Consider the following 18,127-nt stretch of genomic DNA (forward strand, 5'->3'; position numbering starts at 1 on the left):
GAGCTCCTTTTGGAGAAAACTCTGCCACTTACAAGCCAAAAAAAAAAGGAAAAGAAGGGGGAGTAGGGAAAAGATGAAAAATAAGTGGAAGAGAAAACTAACAAGGAGACGTAGATGATGAAAAAGAAGAGGAGGAAGAAGAAAACAATGAAAAGATATAGTGGAGGGCAGGAAAAAGACGAAAACTGAGAGGTGGAGGAAGCTGACGAATGGAAGAAAAGAAAAAAAATGAGTCAGAGAGAGGGGGAGAAAGAGAGCGGGAAAGAGAGAGAGAGAGGAGAAAGAATATACTTCAATAAGAAAGGAGAAAAGAAAAGAGACATAGCAAGAGGAGGAGGAGAGAAATTCCAGATAAGAAAGGAGTGAAAGTAAGAGAGGGAAGGAGAGAGAAATGGAAAGAGGTATAGAGAGAGAAGAGGAGAGAGGGAGAGAGAAGGATGTGGTGAACTTTTTCCGTATCAAATTTCAAAATAGAAAACTCTGGAAAATGTGTTTTTCTTCTTCCCCCCCCCAACCTACATTATGTAACTGATGATATCAGGGGGGGGGCTTTTTTTTCTGAAACCTAGGTAGCTAGGTACCAACTAAAACTATGAGTATAATGTATTTCACACTTCACAAAAAAGTTAAATGGAGCAATTGCAAATGGGTAAAAATTATAAATAAATGGTCGATTCCTATATGTAAAAATCCAAATCTGAGGTCAAAACTCCGAAAAAATAACTGTAAAAGGTCGAAAATTCAATTTTTATTTTCCGTTCTAATGAAAGAGTGATCAAGTAGCGGTGGCGGTATTACCAGTGTAAAAAGTTTACTGAAATATGGAAATTAGTCAATGGACCAGTTGCAAATGGGTAAAAATTATAAATGAATGGTCGATTCCTATGAAAAGGATGGGGAAAATCCAAAGCTGAGGTCAAAACTCCAAAAAAATAACTGTAAAAGGTCGAAAATTCAATTTTTATTTTCCGTTCTAATGAAAGAGTTCAAATATGTGTGACGTCGGACTTTACGCAGTTGTTTTTTTTCGTCCGTTAGGTAGCGCCACTATGCAAGCGCGCTAGCGGAGGAGCAGAAATACTGCGCAGAAACGTATGCGCACAAACACATAATGCGTTGCCTGCGACGGAGCTTTGTTAGGGACATTTGATGTGACGTCATCGCCTACGGGAGCGTATGCCGTGACGTCAAAGTTCACGATTTACCGGCATTTTTTTAATCGATTCAGAAGTCGTAGAAGAAAAAGAGAAATTCCGTTGGTCTTCATTTTTCCTGCTCTATGACTTTGAAACATCACCCAAGTAAGCGCAACTGTCCTATTGAATAGCGGTGGCGGCGTTACCAATGTAAAAAGATTATTGAATTGTGGAATTTGATTGCAAAGGAGTCAATTAGTAATGCTGTGATATCCACAAAAGTTGTGAAAATGCTCTGCTTTACCACAAAGTATTTAACACTCTGAGCGAATCATCTTCCATCTGTGGACTCTAAGGTGTGGGACTTCCACCCACTAAAAGGGCCAGGCAGGGCCGTATCCAGGATTTTATCAGGGTGGGGATGGATGCTCCAAATTTTCGGAGTCTTGCCTACTTGTCCTCATTTTTCCTGTTCTATGACTTTGAAACATCACCCAAGTTAGCGCAACTAATCTATTGCCAGCCTCTAGTTACTTGGAGTGTAGCGCGTCTGCCTTGTAAGCGCTAGGTCGCGGGTTCAATTCTCGCCCGGGGCGGATTTTATCCTGAACGGATAATTTTCGTACTCGGAACGGCGTGCTTTCTCCTATCCTGTCTTCCTTCTCTCGTTGATTTCGGGATCATAAGACTTTAGCCTTACCAGTTACATACCTACAGTTCCCTCTCTCAAACCTCTTTAAAAAAATCGGGACGATAAGACCTTTAGAAATCACAGTTCGCTCTATCAAATGGGTGCCACTTACCGTCGACAGACCACCCTGTATCGAGATAAATCCTTTCATTTCACATATTCTCATAGCATTGGGGAATGTCATGGGCAAATACCCGGTTCTGCCCTTGGCCTTCAAAGAGGAACATTGTAGTACTATTTAATATAATTGTATACCGATCTCACTAGGTCAATTTTCTTCTTCCTATCTCGAACTTTTAATTCGATTTATCTCCAACTTTGAATTCGATTTGCTACGTTTAGATGGATAACAGAATGCATACCTTGTATATCCTGTTCAAAAAAGGCAAAAGATTTAATCAATCAGAAGGGCAGCCAGAGCCATACACAAAAACCCCACTCACTGGCTTAGGTGTGAGGGCAAACAGCCCTAAAGGATGGGTTGAGCTGAATCTATCCTACTCAAATAGGAATAAAGAGTCCATTTACCTCAGCAGTCTTTGCAGGATCTTATGTATTTCATGGCTTCAAGAATACAGATTATAAATATAAAAGTTAACAGCAAAGAACCCCTGCCTCATTATAAGGGTGTGATTATGTACCGGGTTGAGATGAGCTCGAACAAGGTGAGATAGGATATTGTTTCTACAGTTTTGCAATGAAGTTGTAACTTAAGCAAGGATAGCATGGGAGTGTTGGGTATTTTTTCTAACCCTCTGTCCCAGGGCAGCCATGTTTAAAATTTATTTATTTATTTTTTTTTTATTTTTTTTTTTTTTCCTTTGTAATTTGCTTGTTTGTAATATCTAATATAAATGAAAAGTATAATATAAACGTGCAAACTTGAGGTAAAAAGTAAAAAATTAATTCAGATTGAAAAAATTACGCAAAAAAAAAAAAATCAAAATTTCAATTTTCCCGCCAACTTTACATGCTCATGAAGGCTGTGTAAAGTTACATCATTTTCCACACGCCAAGAAAGGATGGGAATGGCCTATCTCAACCCGGTACCTACATACTCTTTACATAACCACACCCTAAAAGGCAAAGATCATGTGGCAAATCAGGGTGTCTACCAAAATGAGAAAATAAAATTTCAAGTTCAAGTTGCAGTGTTTGCCATTGCAATATTTCAACATTTTGTCAATCAGTTAATGCTTGTAATCTAATAGACTGACTTTAGATTTGGACAAATCTCAAGTGGTCTAGTTTAATATGCTTGCTGCAAAGATTCAGTTCTGAAACCAAGGCTTTCCAGTCTGTCTACTACTTGATAAAACCAAGCTAGGCTAGCTGAGAAGGTCATGCAAGTCTAAGTAGCTGTGTACAAGTAGATAAGAAGTAAATATGATAGATGAATAAGTAAGTAGGTACCATTGATAGAATAGAATTACCATTTTAGATGTTCACATTTGGGATAAGACATGGTACTTGTGCAGAAGTCACATCCATGGAATATTGCTACCAAAGGAACTGGCACAAATGAGCAGTGACCCTGGTTATTATAGGTAGTGATGGGTCGTGGGTAAATACCCACTGGGTGGGTAAATAAAAATTGGGTATTTACCCGGGTATTTATCCACCCCCAGGGTGGGTAAATACCCGGGTATTTTAAAAAAAGAAGAAAAATAAACAAAAAACATCGTCACTTGATTTTTTTTTAATTTCAATAAAATGAGGTAATTACCCGGTTAATAATAGCTACCAAAGGTATTTACAGGCCAAAAATAAGTACCCGGGTATTTTACCCATCACTAATTATAGGGTTAGGTTAAATACAAAAAGGAGCTTTTCTTTCCACGGATGTGACTTCTGCATAATTACCTAAGACATTTTTCTAGATTTGGCTAGGTAGATACATTTTCCCAATTAACTAGGTATTAAACTTAAGATGGATGCATTTTTTTTTTTTTATTATTATTATTTTTTTATGAGGCTTATGGGTACTTTTTTCAGAGCTACCTTCCCTTAACCATTAAACTAAGCTTTCCAAGCTTATTTTTGCTATCACTTTTTACTTGAAGGAACTTGGTAAGTATCAACAGTTATTCAAACTCTACCACCCTCAATTGGTTAATTACAGTTACTGACTGTTTTACAAACACATCACAAACATGAAGTCCCTTGAGATGCCATTTTAGTATGAGTCAAGGAGAGACAAAAGGGCTGTTAGCATCTAGTTCTATATGACCATTTTTGTTAAGCTTTATTTCCAAGGGTAAAATACAGTCAGTAAAGTAGGGAATTCAGAAAATACAGGGGAACTCTATGCTGTTGACAGATAATATACAGATAAATGTAGGTACGTTAGATGAGGTAGAAATATGGAGCAGGTAGCAAGTTTGATAGGCAGCTAGGTATTTCAAACAAAGTTTAACATTACCAGGAAATATCATTGATACTAAACTCAGGTAGGTCAGAGGTCAAAAATATGAAATGCACTCAAAAAATAGAAATCCCAGAGAGAAATGCTAGAATCTTTTAATTAGCTAGGTAGGTACTAGGGAGTCTCAACTTTAAATTTCAAATATAGGTCAAGAAATGACAGAGAAGAACAAAATATATTTGGAAGTGAAATAATAAATTGGGGACAAGGATAAAATAGCTATTTATAGAAAAGATGTGAATCATTATATCATTCGTTTCTATGGCGTTTAATTTGAAGTGTTGAATAAAGGCTTCGCAGTTTTGCTGAAGATATTTTGAAAGGAGAAAGACCTGCCTCTATCTAGGTATTTGCAGAAATAATGGACCTATTTTTAAACGGGAATTTCAGTGAAACTTACCGGCCATTTCTACATGAGTTTTCTTACGTAAATTATCACTTAAAACAACTTATCATTTCTCAAACGGATTAATTAGATTTCAACTTTTTAATTAGGATAAATTTGGATAAAAAATCAATTAATTTCGTTGGAAACTTTAGGGGGCAAAAAACACAAATTTTAGAAAGCTAAAATGGCGTCATATTTTTGTTTTTCAAGCATCTTTTCGAAAAAAGCTGATGGGTGTTTTTGAACAGGTTGTGCAACGTGAAGTTTGACCGGGGAAAAAAGTCACTAAACAAGTACTTCTGGGAATATTTATTTTCATCGGAAAAATAACGTAAACCAGGAAAAATCAATAATTTTCACATGCTATTTTTTCATTTTTATCGTGATATTGAAAATTAATCGACTATTTTCGAGGAAAGTCCTTTAATTTCTGTAAAAATAGGTAGATCCGCGCCTGGTTTCTACAGTTTCATATTTCGTTTATTTTTCTAGGGTTGCAAGCTTGTTGTTTGGCAGAACGTGAAAAGCGTTGGCTAGCTTCTCGCATGTAAACAAGCATGCGAATAAACAGCTGATTGTAGGATCCTGACCTACCGAAACTTTACGTACTATCATAGTTTGTGATTTCTGAAGTTTTTCATTTTTCTGGGAAAATATCTTTTAATCTTTTTTAACTCTCGAATTTTTTATTAGAAAATAAGTAGATACGAGAGAAAGACTATTATTCATGTCCGTTTTGAAATCTTTGTACTCGATAGTTTATAAAGTACAGAAATCCAAAAGTAGGAGGCCATCTGTCTGAAAGCTCAAAACTTGGTAAGTAGGTAAATTTTTTGCATGAGCTACTTTTAATGATCTTCAATACACCTCTACCTCCTAATGCAGGAGTACCGCACACACTTTATTTATGAACAAGAATGATCGTTCTTAGATCAGTCTCAAGTCAAAATTGACCAATCAAATGCCTTGAGACTATGCTTGGCACGAACTTAAGAGCCAGCATTTTGTTCATAAATTTAGAATGTCACATATCAAAGGTAAGCAAGCATAACCAGAAAAGATAGGTATGGTAGGTACTACATAGTTTTTTTGGTGGCCTTGATCATTAACAAACCTTAACATTAAATTACTTTCTAACAGAACATGAAAGTTACAGCCCGGCCAGCCTAGTTAGCTTGGTTGGCATGTCTGCCTTGTAAGCACTAGGCCGCAGGTTCAATTCCCACCCGGGGTGGATTTTATCTTGATGGGATAATGTTTGTTCTCGGAATGGCTGACTTTCCTCCTATCCTGTCTTCGTTCTCTCTTTGATTTCAGGACAATAAGACCCTAGCAGTTACAGTTCCCTCTGTCAAACCTCTTAAAAAAAGAAAAAAAAGTTACAGCCCATTTTTCATGAGTTTCACCCAATTTTATCCCGAATGTTCCCACAGTGCATTTTTTTTTTTTTTTTTTTTTTTTTTTTTTTTTTTTTTTTTTTTTTTTTTAATGACACAAACTGCCCTGTAGGCAATGTAGGTACCTATGTGATTTTTTAATGAGGGTGTTCCCAGTACATAATATATGACTTTTTTAGGACAAGTAGGAATTGGCTCTTGAGCAAAATATAGAGTGATTCTGGAGCATCCCTTGATGTGTGTCCACTATTTCATGGTTCACTCTGATCCTCTGATCTATGAATTCCTTCCTCATTAGACAGTTGAGGTAATCATATGACTCCATAAGCTATACTTACCAAGGAAGTTGTTTGGTTGAGTAGGACCCTAAGTAGATACTTGGAGACAGGAAGGTTGAAATATTTTGTAAATAATATCATGGAATGTTTTGTACATAATGCATATTATTATGCAATGCCAGGTGTCTCATAGGTTTGTAATGGTCTGGAAAAAGGAGAATGTGTATCGTTTATGTGTTTAATGTGAGTTACCAACCAGTAGCAGTAGGAGTGTTTAGAGCTTCTTTATCATTCATTCATTGTGGCAACATCGCAGTCGATGCTAATTTATACTACCAAAAAAAGGACTAAAGAGTCACTTGTCACACAATCCAAGCTGTGCTACTATTGTGATCAAATTCCCAAAACAATGTTGAGGATAAAATCCCATGCCTTGGCTAGAATTGAACCCAGGTCATTCTGATTACCAGGTGAACATCTTGACCACCACCAAGGCAGTGTTTTAATTTATTTATTTATTTTAAAGAGTAAAGTTCTAGGTACAAGAAGATAGAATAGATACATTTTTGTCATATTTTTAAAGATCACACTGAATAAAACAGAGAAGTTAACTTTCTCAGAACTTGAAAGATGCAATGAAGTGAAAACTTGCAGCATGCATTTTTGAACATCTCAAGTATCTGGGATATTAACATTTGACATTCTTCCATTCTTCATAGCTAAACTGCTTGTCCTCAACAAAATGGCATTGCATAATAATATGCATTATGTACAAAACATTCCATGATATTAACATTTTTGAACATGTCAAGTATCTGGGATATTAACATTTGACATTGTTCCATTCTTCATAGCTAAACTGCTTGTCCTCAACAAAATGGCATTGCATAATAATATGCATTATGTACAAAACATTCCATGATATTATTTACAAAATATTTCAACCTTCCTGTCTCCAAGTATCTAGGGTCCTTCTCAACCAAACAACTTCCTTGGTAAGTATAGCTTATGGAGTCATATGATTACCTCAACCGTCTAATGAGGAAGGAATTCATGGATCAGAGGATCAGAGTGAACCATGAAATAGTGGACACACATCAAGGGATGCTCCAAAATCACTCTATATTTTGCTCAAGAGCCAATTCTTACTTGTCATAAAAAAGTCATATATTATGTACTGGGAATACCCTCATTAAAAAATCACATAGGTACCTACATTGCCTACAGGGCACTGTGTGTAAAAAAAAAAAAAAAAAAAAAAAAAAAAAATGCACTGTGGGAACATTCGGGATAAAATTGGGTGAAACTCATGACAAATGGGCTGTAACTTTTTTTTTCTTTTTTTAAGAGGTTTGACAGAGGGAACTGTAACTGCTAGGGTCTTATCGTCCTGAAATCAAAGAGAGAATGAAGACAGCAAGACAGGATAGGAGGAAAGCCAGCCATTCCGAGAACAAACATTATCCCATCAAGATAAAATCCACCCCGGGTGGGAATTGAACCTGCGGCCTAGTGCTTACAAGGCAGACATGCCACCAACCAAGCTAACTAGGCTGGCCGGGCTGTAACTTTCATGTTCTGTTAGAAAGTAATTTAATGTTAAGGTTTGTTAATGATTAAGGCCACTAAAAAAACTATGTAGGTACCTACCATACCTATCTTTTCTGGTTATGCTTGCTTACCTTTGATATGTGACATTCTAAAAGTTGTACCTTGCTTAGAAAGTGTGTGCGGTACTCCTGCATTAGGAGGTAGAGGTTTATTGAAGATCATTAAAAGTAGCTCATGCAAAAATTTTACTTACCAAGTTTTGAGCTTTCAGACAGATGGCCTCCTACTTCTATATTTCTGTACCACCTTATAAACTCTATCGAGTACAGAGGTTTCAAAACGGACATGAATAATAGTCTTTCTCTCGTAACTACTTATTTTCTAATAAAAACTTAAAAAGTTCGAGAGTTAAAAAAGATTAAGAGATATTTTCCCAGAAAAATGAAAAACTTCAGAAATCACAAACTATGATAGTACCTACGTAAAGTTTCGGTAGGTCAGGATCCTACAATCAGCTGTTTATTCGCATGCTTGTTTACATGCGAGAAGCTAGCCAACGCTTTTCAGATGGAGAGTTGTTGGCAACCGGAGACAAAGGTGGCCGAGTGGTCATCTTTCAACGAGATCCTCTTGTGAGTACTTCAAGAGTTTGATTTTTTTTAAAAAATGGTATTTGAGGTTTTGATCCTTTGGGAGTTTGGTAATTTTCTCTGAGCCTAAAAAATCTAGAAATCCCCTTCTTCCTAGAGCTTGGAAAATCCTAAAATTTGGGCATTCTGTAGCCCTGTGTCATGAATTCACACTCTACTATGGAAACATTTAACACATTAACATTTGGGTTATCCACTCACCTTGGTTCACATTCAATTCATTTTGCATTTCAAGCAGAAAAGACAAGGAATTTCACATTCAATTCATATTGCATTTCAAGCAGAAAAGACAAGGAATTCCCCTCTTTATCCAGTCAAATTTACGTATTGAATGAAGTTGTCAATATTTTATTGCATTGAAATAGTGTCTTATTTAACCCCTTCTCTGTTTGCAGAGCAAAACCAGTATACCGAAACGGGGCGAGTACAACGTGTACTCGACATTCCAGAGCCACGAGCCGGAGTTTGACTACCTGAAGAGTTTAGAAATCGAAGAGAAGATCAACAAAATCCGATGGCTCCGGCGAAAGAACCAGGCCCACTTCCTTCTCTCCACTAATGGTGAGTTAAACACTGAATAGAATAGAATATACCTTTTTTATCCTGCCAGAATGAGACTGAAAAGTCCCTTTACTCCCGCAGTCTAAACAAGGTCTTATATATTTCATAGGTAAAGTTTACAAATAAGTATATAAACCTTGCTTATCTTCAAATAGGTTTTTTTTAGGTTATAGGCTTGAATAGGCAAATAGGCTTGAATAGGTTTTTTTTAGAGGTTTGATAGAGGGAACTGTAATTGCTAGGGTCTTATTGTCCCGAAATCGAAGAGAATAGAAAGACAGGGTAGGAGAAAGCCAGCTGTTCCGAGAATGAACATAATCTGGTCAGAATAAAATCCGCCCCAGGAATAGACCTTGTTTATCCTGCCAGAATGAGACTGAAAAGTCCCTTTACTCCCTCAGTCTAAGCAAGGTCTCATGTATTTGGTACAATATTTTCAAAAATAATTTACAATTAATAGACCCTTGCTTAAATTTAAAAAAAAAGAAAAAAAATAGGTGTCTTATTTGTGTCTTATTTAACTCCTTCTCTGTTTGCAGGTGAATAGGTTTTTTTAGAGGTTTGATAGAGGGAACTGTAATTGCTAGGGTCTTATCGTCCCGAAATCGAAGAGAATAGAAAGACAGGGTAGGAGAAAGCCAGCCGTTCCGAGAATGAACATAATCTGGTCAGAATAAAATCCACCCCAGGTGGGAATCAAACCCACGACCTAGCGTTTACAAAGCAGATGTGCTACCCTCACCCTCCAATCTAACCAGGCTGGCTGTGTTCCAAGTGATAATTTACGTAAGAAAACTCATGTAGAAATGGCCGGTAAGTTTCACTGAAATTTCCGTTTAAAAATTGGTCCATTATTTCTGCAAATACCTAGATAGAGGTAGGTCTTTCTCCTTTCAAAATATCTTCAGCAAAACTGCGAAGCCTTATTCAACACTTCAAATTAAACGCCATAGAAACGAATGATATAATGATTCACATCTTTTCTATAAATAGCTATTTAATCCTTGTCCCCAATTTATTATTTCACTTAAAAAAGTAAAAATATATTTTGTTCTTCACTGTCATTTCTTGACCTATATTTGAAATTTAAAGTTGAGACTCCCAAGTACCTACCTAGCTAATTAAAAGAATCTAGCATTTCTCTCTAGGATTGCTATTTTTTGAGTGCATTTCATATTTTTGACCGCTGACCTACCTGAGTTTAGTATCAATGATATTTCCTGGTAATGTTAAACTTTGAAATACCTAGCTGCCTATCAGACTTGTTACTTGCTCCATATTTCTACCTCATCTAACGTACCTACATTTATCTGTATATTATCTGTCAACAGCATAGAGTTCCTCTGTATTTTCTGAATTCCCTACTTTACTGACTGTATTTTACCCTTGGAAATAAAGCTTAACAAAAATGGTCATATAGCTAACTAGATGCTAACAGCCCTTTTGTCTCTCCTTGACTCATACTAAAATGGCATCTCAAGGGACTTCATGTTTGTGATGTGTTTGTAAAACAGTAACTGTAATTAACCAATTGAGGGTGGTAGAGTTTGAATAACTGTTGATACTTACCAAGTTCCTTCAAGTAAAAAGTGATAGCAAAAATAAGCTTGGAAAGCTTAGTTTAATGGTTAAGGGAAGGTAGCTCTGAAAAAAGTACCCATAAGCCTCATAAAAAAAATGGCATCCATCTTAAGTTAATACCTAGTTAATTGGGAAAATGTATCTACCTAGCCAAATCTAGAAAAATGTCTTAGGTAATTATGCAGAAGTCACGTCCGTGGAAAAGAAAAGCTCCTTTTTGTATTTAACCTAACCCTATAATAACCAGGGTCACTGCTCATTTGTGCCAGTTCCTTTGGTAGCAATATTCCACGGACGTGACTTCTGCACAAGTACCATGTCTTATCCCAAATGTGAACATCTAAAATGGTAAGAGTCTATCAATGGTACCTACTTAAGTACTTACTTATTCATCTATCATAATTATTTACTTCTTATCTACTTGTACACAGCTACTTGGACTTGCATGACCTTCTCAGCTAGCCTAGCTTGGTTTTATCAAGTAGTTGACAGACTGGAAAGCCTTGGTTTCAGAACTGAATCTTTGCAGCAAGCATATTAAACTAGACCACTCGAGATTTGTCATCCGTGGAAAAGAAAAGCCCTTTTTTGTATTTAACCTAACCCTATAATTAGTGATGGGTAAATACCCGGGTACTTATTTTTGGGGTAAATACCCTGGGTATTTACCCGGGTAAATACCCAATATCACAGACCAGAGTTTCAACATAGTCGATATCAAGCCTACCAACATGGAGGAACTTAATGAGGTGAGAGAAATTTACTATCTTTTATTATTATTTTTATCAAGTCATTTGTTAGTTTGTACTGTTATTCCTTTATTTGACCATTTTGTAATTTGTAAAAAAATAAATGTCATACTTACGATAAATAAATAATAACTTTACTATCTTTCTTTCTATGATTTAATTATCTCCCTGTTGAAAGTCAGCTCCCATGGTGTAGTGGTCACCGCACTCGCCTTGTACTCGGGAGACCCGGGTTCGATTCCCGGTGGGGTCAAATAATTTTGTGTCATGCAAACGATTGATGCCGTGATTAGCTGTTGCGGGACCCTCTCAGCTTCGTGAGGAAAATCTTCCTGTTTGAAGACCTCCAGCCAGACCAAGCTGTATCATATTCGATGATGTGACTTTTTGGTTGAACCAATAAGATTCCGCTTTGGACGTAAACACTTGCTCCACAAAGCGAAATCTCACAATCTCATTGGTTCAGCCATGTTTTGTTTCACACAATCGAATACATGCAAACGATTGATGCCGTGATTAGCTGTTTCGGGACCCTCTTAGCTTCGTGAGGAAAATCTTCCTGTTTAAAGACCTCCAGTCAGACCAAGCTGTATCATATTCGATGATGTGACTTTTTGGTTGAACCAATAAGATTCCACTTTGGACGTAAACACTTGCTCCACAAAGCGAAATCTCATTGTTTAAAGACCTCCAGTCAGACCAAGCTGTATCATATTCCATGATGTGACTTTTTGGTTGAACCAATAAGATTCCACTTTGGACGTAAACACTTGCTCCACAAAGCGAAATCTCACAATCTCATTGGTTCAGCCATGTTTTGTTTTACACAATCGAATACCATACTGGTCTACTCCCTGTTTAAAGTTCCCCAGCCAGACTTAGAAAGTTCTTACATTTTACCCGATAATTTCTCTGATTATGTGTTTGTCAAATAATTTTGTATCATGCAAACGATTGATGCCGTGATTAGCTGTTTCGGGACCCTCTCAGCTTTGTGAGGAAAATCTTCCTGTTTAAAGACCTCCAGCCAGACCAAGCTGTATCATATTCGATGATGTGACTTTTTGGTTGAACCAATAAGATTCCACTTTGGACTAAACACTTGCTCCACAAAGCGAAATCTCACAATCTCATTGGTTCAGCCATGTTTTGTTTCACACAATCGAATACCATACTGGTCTACTCCCTGTTTAAAGTTCCCCAGCCAGACTTAGAAAGTTCTTATATTTTACCCGATAATTTATCTAAATTATGTGTTTTCTCTTTGTGTTCTGATAGGTTATTACAGCAGCTGAGTTTCACCCCATAGATTGTAACCTATTTGTATATAGTTCAACAATCGAATAGCATACTGGTCTACTCCCTGTTTAAAGTTCCCCAGCCAGACTTAGAAAGTTCTTACATTTTACCCGATAATTTCTCTGATTATGTGTTTTCTCTGTGTTCTGATAGGTTATTACAGCAGCTGAGTTTCACCCCATAGATTGTAACCTATTTGTATATAGTTCAAGCAAGGGAACGATTCGACTGTGTGACATGCGTGCAGCCGCCCTCTGTGATAGACATTCGAAATGTAAGTACCAACCCAGTCACAAGGTTCTTGGTTCGATCACTTGAGATAAGTTTTTTTTTTTTCTTCTTCTTCTTTTTAGGTTTGATAGAGGGAACTAACTGTAACTGCCAAGGCCTTATCGTCCCGGAATCGAAGAGAGAAGAAAGACAATCGTCCCAAAATCGAAGAGAGAAGGAAGACAATAGGAGAAAGCCAGCCATTCGACTGTGTGACATGCGTGCAGCCGCCCTCTGTGATAGACATTCGAAATGTAAGTACCAATCCAGTCCCAAGGTTCTTGGTTCGATCACTTGAGATAAGTTTTTTTTTATAGGTTTGATAGAGGGAACTAACTGTATCTGCTAAGGCCTTATCGTCCCGGAATCGAAGAGAGAAGAAAGACAATCGTCCCAAAATCGAAGAGAGAAGGAAGACAATAGGAAAGTTCCGAGAACGAACATTATCTGTTCAGGATAAAATCCGCCCCGGGCGGGAATCGATTCCGCAACCTAGCGCTTGCAAGGCAGACGCGCTACCAACCAAGCTAACTAACACCCATATTTATGAACAAAATGCTGGCTCTTAAGTTCGTGCTAAGCATAGTCTCAAGGCATTTGATTGGTCAATTTTGACTACGTCATAAACACACTTCCATGTGAGGGGAGATAGTGACCTTGAATAAACCGCGCTTGGGTTCCCGGTTAATTGTTAAATAAAATACAACACTTGATGCTTAGCGTGTAAATAAATAAATAAATAAAATAAAGTAAAATAATCTTCTTCTGTTCTATCTGTTGTTCACAGTTTTCGAGGAGCCCGAAGATCCGACAAACAAGAGCTTCTTCTCGGAAATCATCTCGGAAATTTTTTAAAGACAGTCGAAATGTAGTATCCCTAATCTTCTTCTGTTCTATCTGTTGTTCACAGTTTTCGAGGAGCCCGAAGATCCGACAAACAAGAGCTTCTTCTCGGAAATCATCTCGTCAATATCGGACGTCAAAATCAGCAACTCGGGACGATACATGATATCCCGGGACTATCTGTGTGTCAAAGTATGGGACCTGCATATGGAGTCCCGGCCCGTTGAAACCTATCCCGTAAGTTAGTTCTGTTCAGATGCAGACCTTTTAATAGGGGAAATGTTGACCCAGCACCTAAATGGAAAGTATTGTTTCTCTTCTCGCCCATCTGATGAGAGGCATACTACGGGATGGGCATGCTACGACACAGGCCACAAGCGTCTAATGTAGCAAATAGGTTTTTTTTTTGTTTTTGTTTATTTTTTTTATTTTTTTTTAGAGGTTTGATAGAGGGAACTGTAATTGTTAGGGTCTTACTGTCCCAAAATCGAAGAGAATAGGAAGACAGGGTAGGAGAAAGCCAGCCGTTCCGAGAATGAGCATAATCTGTTCAGAATAAAATCCGCCCCAGGTGGGAATCAAACCCACGACCTAGCGTTTACAAAGCAGATGTGCTACCCTCACCCTCCAATCTAACCAGGCTGGCTGTGTTCCGAAGAATAAGACGAAAAAAGAAGTAGAATAAGATGAAAAAGAAACGGAGAAGTAGAATGAGAAAAATGATGAAGCAGAAGAAGGAGGAAAAAAAGAAGAAAAAGCAGCAGGAAAAAACTTTGTCATATTGAGGGAAATTTCAGGTTTCTTATGAGTACTTTTTCCAGTTGAGTCCCGCCGCCCGCAGGATAATGCTTAGTTTCACAGGGATACTGGAGCCTGGCTGGGGGACTTTAAACAGGAAGTATACCAGCCTGAAATTTCCCTTGCTAACGAAATAGCAAAGGTTTTGAGTGCGAAGGGCATCTACTCGTAAAAATTGTGTAGCGAAAACCAAATGTCAGCTCGAAGCAATCACCTAGCTAGGGCTGACTGGGATGCCCATGACAAACGCCCATCCAGCCTAGTTAGCTTGGTAGCTCGTCTGCCTTATAAGTGCTAGGCCGCCGGTTCGATTCCCGCCCGGGGCGGATTTTATCCTGAACCGATAATGTTCGTTCTCGAAACGGCTGGCTTTCTCCTATCCTGTGTTCCTTCTCTCTTCGATTTCAGGACGATAAGACCTTAGCAGTTACAGTTCCCTCTATTAAAAAAAAGTAAGTTAGTATACGATAGTTATAGTTATAAATCCTCCCTAAGACTACGGGACCTTCTGGGAGGACACCTTGATTTTCAACAAAGAATCGAACTCGGGATAAGTCACTTACAATGCCTCCACATCGTTTGGACACGGCTGTGTTGATGAGTTTGGAGATACTCGACTGTCGAATGATGGAATCATAATAAGAGTTCATGATTTTTTTTTATTACCTACTATTTTTTTTTTTTTTAACCCAGCAAGGAATCGAACCCGGACCCCCCGATAACTCACCTATAATGCCTCCACACCGTTTAGACACACACCAAGGAGGAGAACGGACAACTGCGGGATCCGTCAAACATCACCGCTCTCCGTGTACCCCAAATCAAACCCATTGAGCTCACAGTAGAAGCGTCCCCACGACGTATCTTCGCCAACGCTCACACCTATCATATTAACTCAATATCCGTCAACTCAGATCAGGTAAGTTGAATATCTTTGTTTGTTTATGAATAGAATGGTGAAGGCTAGGCTCGGAAAAATCTATTACCCCAAATCAAACCCATTGAGCTCACAGTAGAAGCGTCCCCACGAGGTATTTTTGCCGACGCTCACACCTATCATATTAGCTCAACATCTGTCAACTCAGATCAGGTAAGTTGACCAAACCAAGTGAAATTTTCTTCTCAACGATTTCTAATCGCCCCGAAACTGAAAAGAAGACAGGGGTCTAATCGTCCTGAAACCTTATTAGAAAAAGAAGACAGGATAGGAAAAAGCCATCTGGTCAGAGAACGAACCTTATCGTTTTTTGATAAAATTCGCCCCTAGCGAGTATTGAACCCGCGACTTAGCGCTTCAAGGCAAGTGCTCTACCCTTCAACTAGTCTGACGTGAAACATTGGTGTCCTACACTTTGTGAGGGATTGGAATAGAAAAATACTTTTGTTAGTCCTACTTGAATGAGACTGAAAGGTCCCTTTACCCCAGTAGTCTAACTGGACTAAATGTACTGAACAAGGAAAGTCAATAAGGATTTTATTAATGGTTAGTTTTCTTTTGTTTTGTTCCTCAGGAAACCTACCTGTCTGCCGACGACCTTCGTATTAATCTCTGGCACTTGGAAATCACAGACCAGAGTTTCAACATAGTCGATATCAAGCCTACCAACATGGAGGAACTTAATGAGGTGAGAGAAATTTACTATCTTTTATTATTATTTTTATCAAGTCATTTGTTAGTTTGTACTGTTATTCCTTTATTTGACCATTTTGTAATTTGTAAAAAAATAAATGTCATACTTACGATAAATAAATAATAACTTTACTATCTTTCTTTCTATGATTTAATTATCTCCCTGTTGAAAGTCAGCTCCCATGGTGTAGTGGTCACCGCACTCGCCTTGTACTCGGGAGACCCGGGTTCGATTCCCGGTGGGGTCAAATAATTTTGTGTCATGCAAACGATTGATGCCGTGATGTATGAATAGAATGGTGTAGGCTAGGCTCGGGAAAAATCTGTTACCCCAAATCAAACCCATTGAGCTCACAGTAGAAGCGTCCCCACGACGTATTTTTGCCGACGCTCACACCTATCATATTAACTCAACATCTGTTAACTCAGATCAGGTAAGTTGACCGAACCAAATGAACTTTTCTTTTCAAGATTTCTAATCACCCCCAAACCGGAAAGAAGATAAGGGTATAATCGTTCTGAAACCGTATTAGAAAAAGAAGACAGGATAGGAAAAAGCCATCTGGTCAGAGAACGAACCTTATCGTTTTTTGATAAAATTCGCCCCTAGCGAGTATCGAACCCGGGACTTAACGCTTCAAGGCAAGTGCTCTACCCTTCAACTAGTTTGACCTGAAACATTGGTGTCCTACACTTCATGAGGGATTGGAATAGAAAAATACTTTTGTTAGTCTTACTTGAATGAGACTGAAAAGTCCCTTTACCCCAGTAGTCTAACTGGACTAAATGTACTGAACAAGGGAAGTCAATAAGGATTTTATTAATGGTTAGTTTTCCTTTGTTTTGTTCCTCAGGAAACCTACCTGTCTGCCGACGACCTTCGTATTAATCTCTGGCACTTGGAAATCACAGACCAGAGTTTCAAAGGAAGGAAAGGAATGGATGAATATGAAAAGAAAGCGTATAAGAGAATCACAGAGAGAGAGGGGAGGGAGGGAGGGAGAAAGAGGCGGAGATACAGAAGAGGGGAAGGGTTCTCTATCCCTCTCTCTTTCTCCATTTGTCCTTAAGACTGAGAGAGAGAGTGAGAGGCTCAGTGAAAAGGGAATTTGAAAGAGAAAAGCAAAGAGAGAGAGAGATTGAAGAGGGGAAAGGGTTCTCTCTGAAGAGGGGAAAGGGTTCTCTCTCTCTCCCTCCCTTTCTTCATTCCTCCTTAAGACAGAGAGAGTGAGAGACTCAGTGGAGAGAGAAAGGGAAGAAAGAGAGATGAAAGATAATGAAATTTCAAAGAGAGACGAAAAAAGAGAATTTCGAAGAGAGAAAAGGAAGAAAGAGAGGCGAAAAAAGAGAATTTCAAAGAGAGAGAGAGAGATGCCAGTAAAAATAAGGATTAAAGAAGCTCGATGGTGGATAATTGAGTTTTACAGAGGCAAATTTCAGTGAGATTAGGAAAGTACTAGAGTAGCAGATACATTTCTTAGTAGCATACAGCAGCGATTCCCAAACTGGGGGGCACTAGATTCGTAGATACTTAACCCATCCTTTAGGGCTATCTAGCCCCTACACCTAAGCCTCAGATTGGGCTTTTTGTGTATGGAGTTATAAGCGAAAGAAGCAGGTCACGGGTTCAATTCCCGTCCGGGATGGATTTTATCCCAAACAGATAGGATTCGTTCTCGGACCGGTTGGCTTTCTCCCGTCCTTTTTCGATTTCGGGAGGAGAAGACCTACGTTGTTACAGTTCTCTCTATTAAACCTCTTCAAAATAATAATAAGAAGAAGAAGAAGAAGAACGATGATAGTAATAATAATAATAATAATAATAATAATAATAATAATAATAATAATAATAATAATAATAATAATAATAATAATAATAA

The 18,127-nt window shown here is 38.1% G+C and overlaps 2 protein-coding genes, 1 long non-coding RNA gene and 2 other non-coding genes across 5 annotated transcripts in view; all 5 read left to right on the forward strand.

Annotated features, from left to right (window-relative positions):
- Nucleotides 1-5,080: 5,080 nt before the first annotated feature.
- Nucleotides 5,081-6,000, forward strand: LOC113467509. The gene is made up of 2 exons (XR_003391569.1): nucleotides 5,081-5,456; nucleotides 5,958-6,000. It is a non-coding gene; the product is annotated as an uncharacterized LOC113467509 (long non-coding RNA).
- Nucleotides 6,001-8,393: 2,393 nt separating this feature from the next.
- Nucleotides 8,394-14,094, forward strand: LOC103509356 (protein phosphatase PP2A 55 kDa regulatory subunit). The gene is made up of 6 exons (XM_026823723.1): nucleotides 8,394-8,498; nucleotides 8,912-9,085; nucleotides 9,617-9,624; nucleotides 11,338-11,407; nucleotides 12,860-12,980; nucleotides 13,887-14,094. Exons 1-6 carry the CDS (start codon nucleotides 8,394-8,396, stop codon nucleotides 14,063-14,065), a joined length of 657 nt encoding a protein of 218 aa, XP_026679524.1. The 3' UTR covers nucleotides 14,066-14,094.
- Trnat-ugu lies at nucleotides 11,589-11,660 on the forward strand. Its single transcript has one exon. It is a non-coding gene; the product is annotated as a tRNA-Thr (tRNA).
- Nucleotides 14,095-14,856: 762 nt separating the features above from the next.
- The window catches only part of LOC113467510 (protein phosphatase PP2A 55 kDa regulatory subunit-like), an 11,074-nt gene continuing 7,803 nt past the window's right edge, over nucleotides 14,857-18,127 (forward strand). Inside the window, exons 1-5 of the mRNA XM_026823724.1 lie at nucleotides 14,857-14,865; nucleotides 15,369-15,536; nucleotides 16,129-16,282; nucleotides 16,605-16,681; nucleotides 17,102-17,165. Of these exons, the coding sequence (XP_026679525.1) occupies nucleotides 14,857-14,865; nucleotides 15,369-15,536; nucleotides 16,129-16,282; nucleotides 16,605-16,681; nucleotides 17,102-17,165 (472 nt within the window). The remainder of the gene's footprint in view (nucleotides 14,866-15,368; nucleotides 15,537-16,128; nucleotides 16,283-16,604; nucleotides 16,682-17,101; nucleotides 17,166-18,127) is intronic.
- Trnat-ugu lies at nucleotides 16,424-16,495 on the forward strand. Its single transcript has one exon. It is a non-coding gene; the product is annotated as a tRNA-Thr (tRNA).

This window comes from Diaphorina citri, unplaced genomic scaffold (assembly GCF_000475195.1).
Source record: "Diaphorina citri unplaced genomic scaffold, Diaci psyllid genome assembly version 1.1 scaffold490, whole genome shotgun sequence".
Lineage (NCBI taxonomy): Eukaryota > Metazoa > Arthropoda > Insecta > Hemiptera > Psyllidae > Diaphorina > Diaphorina citri.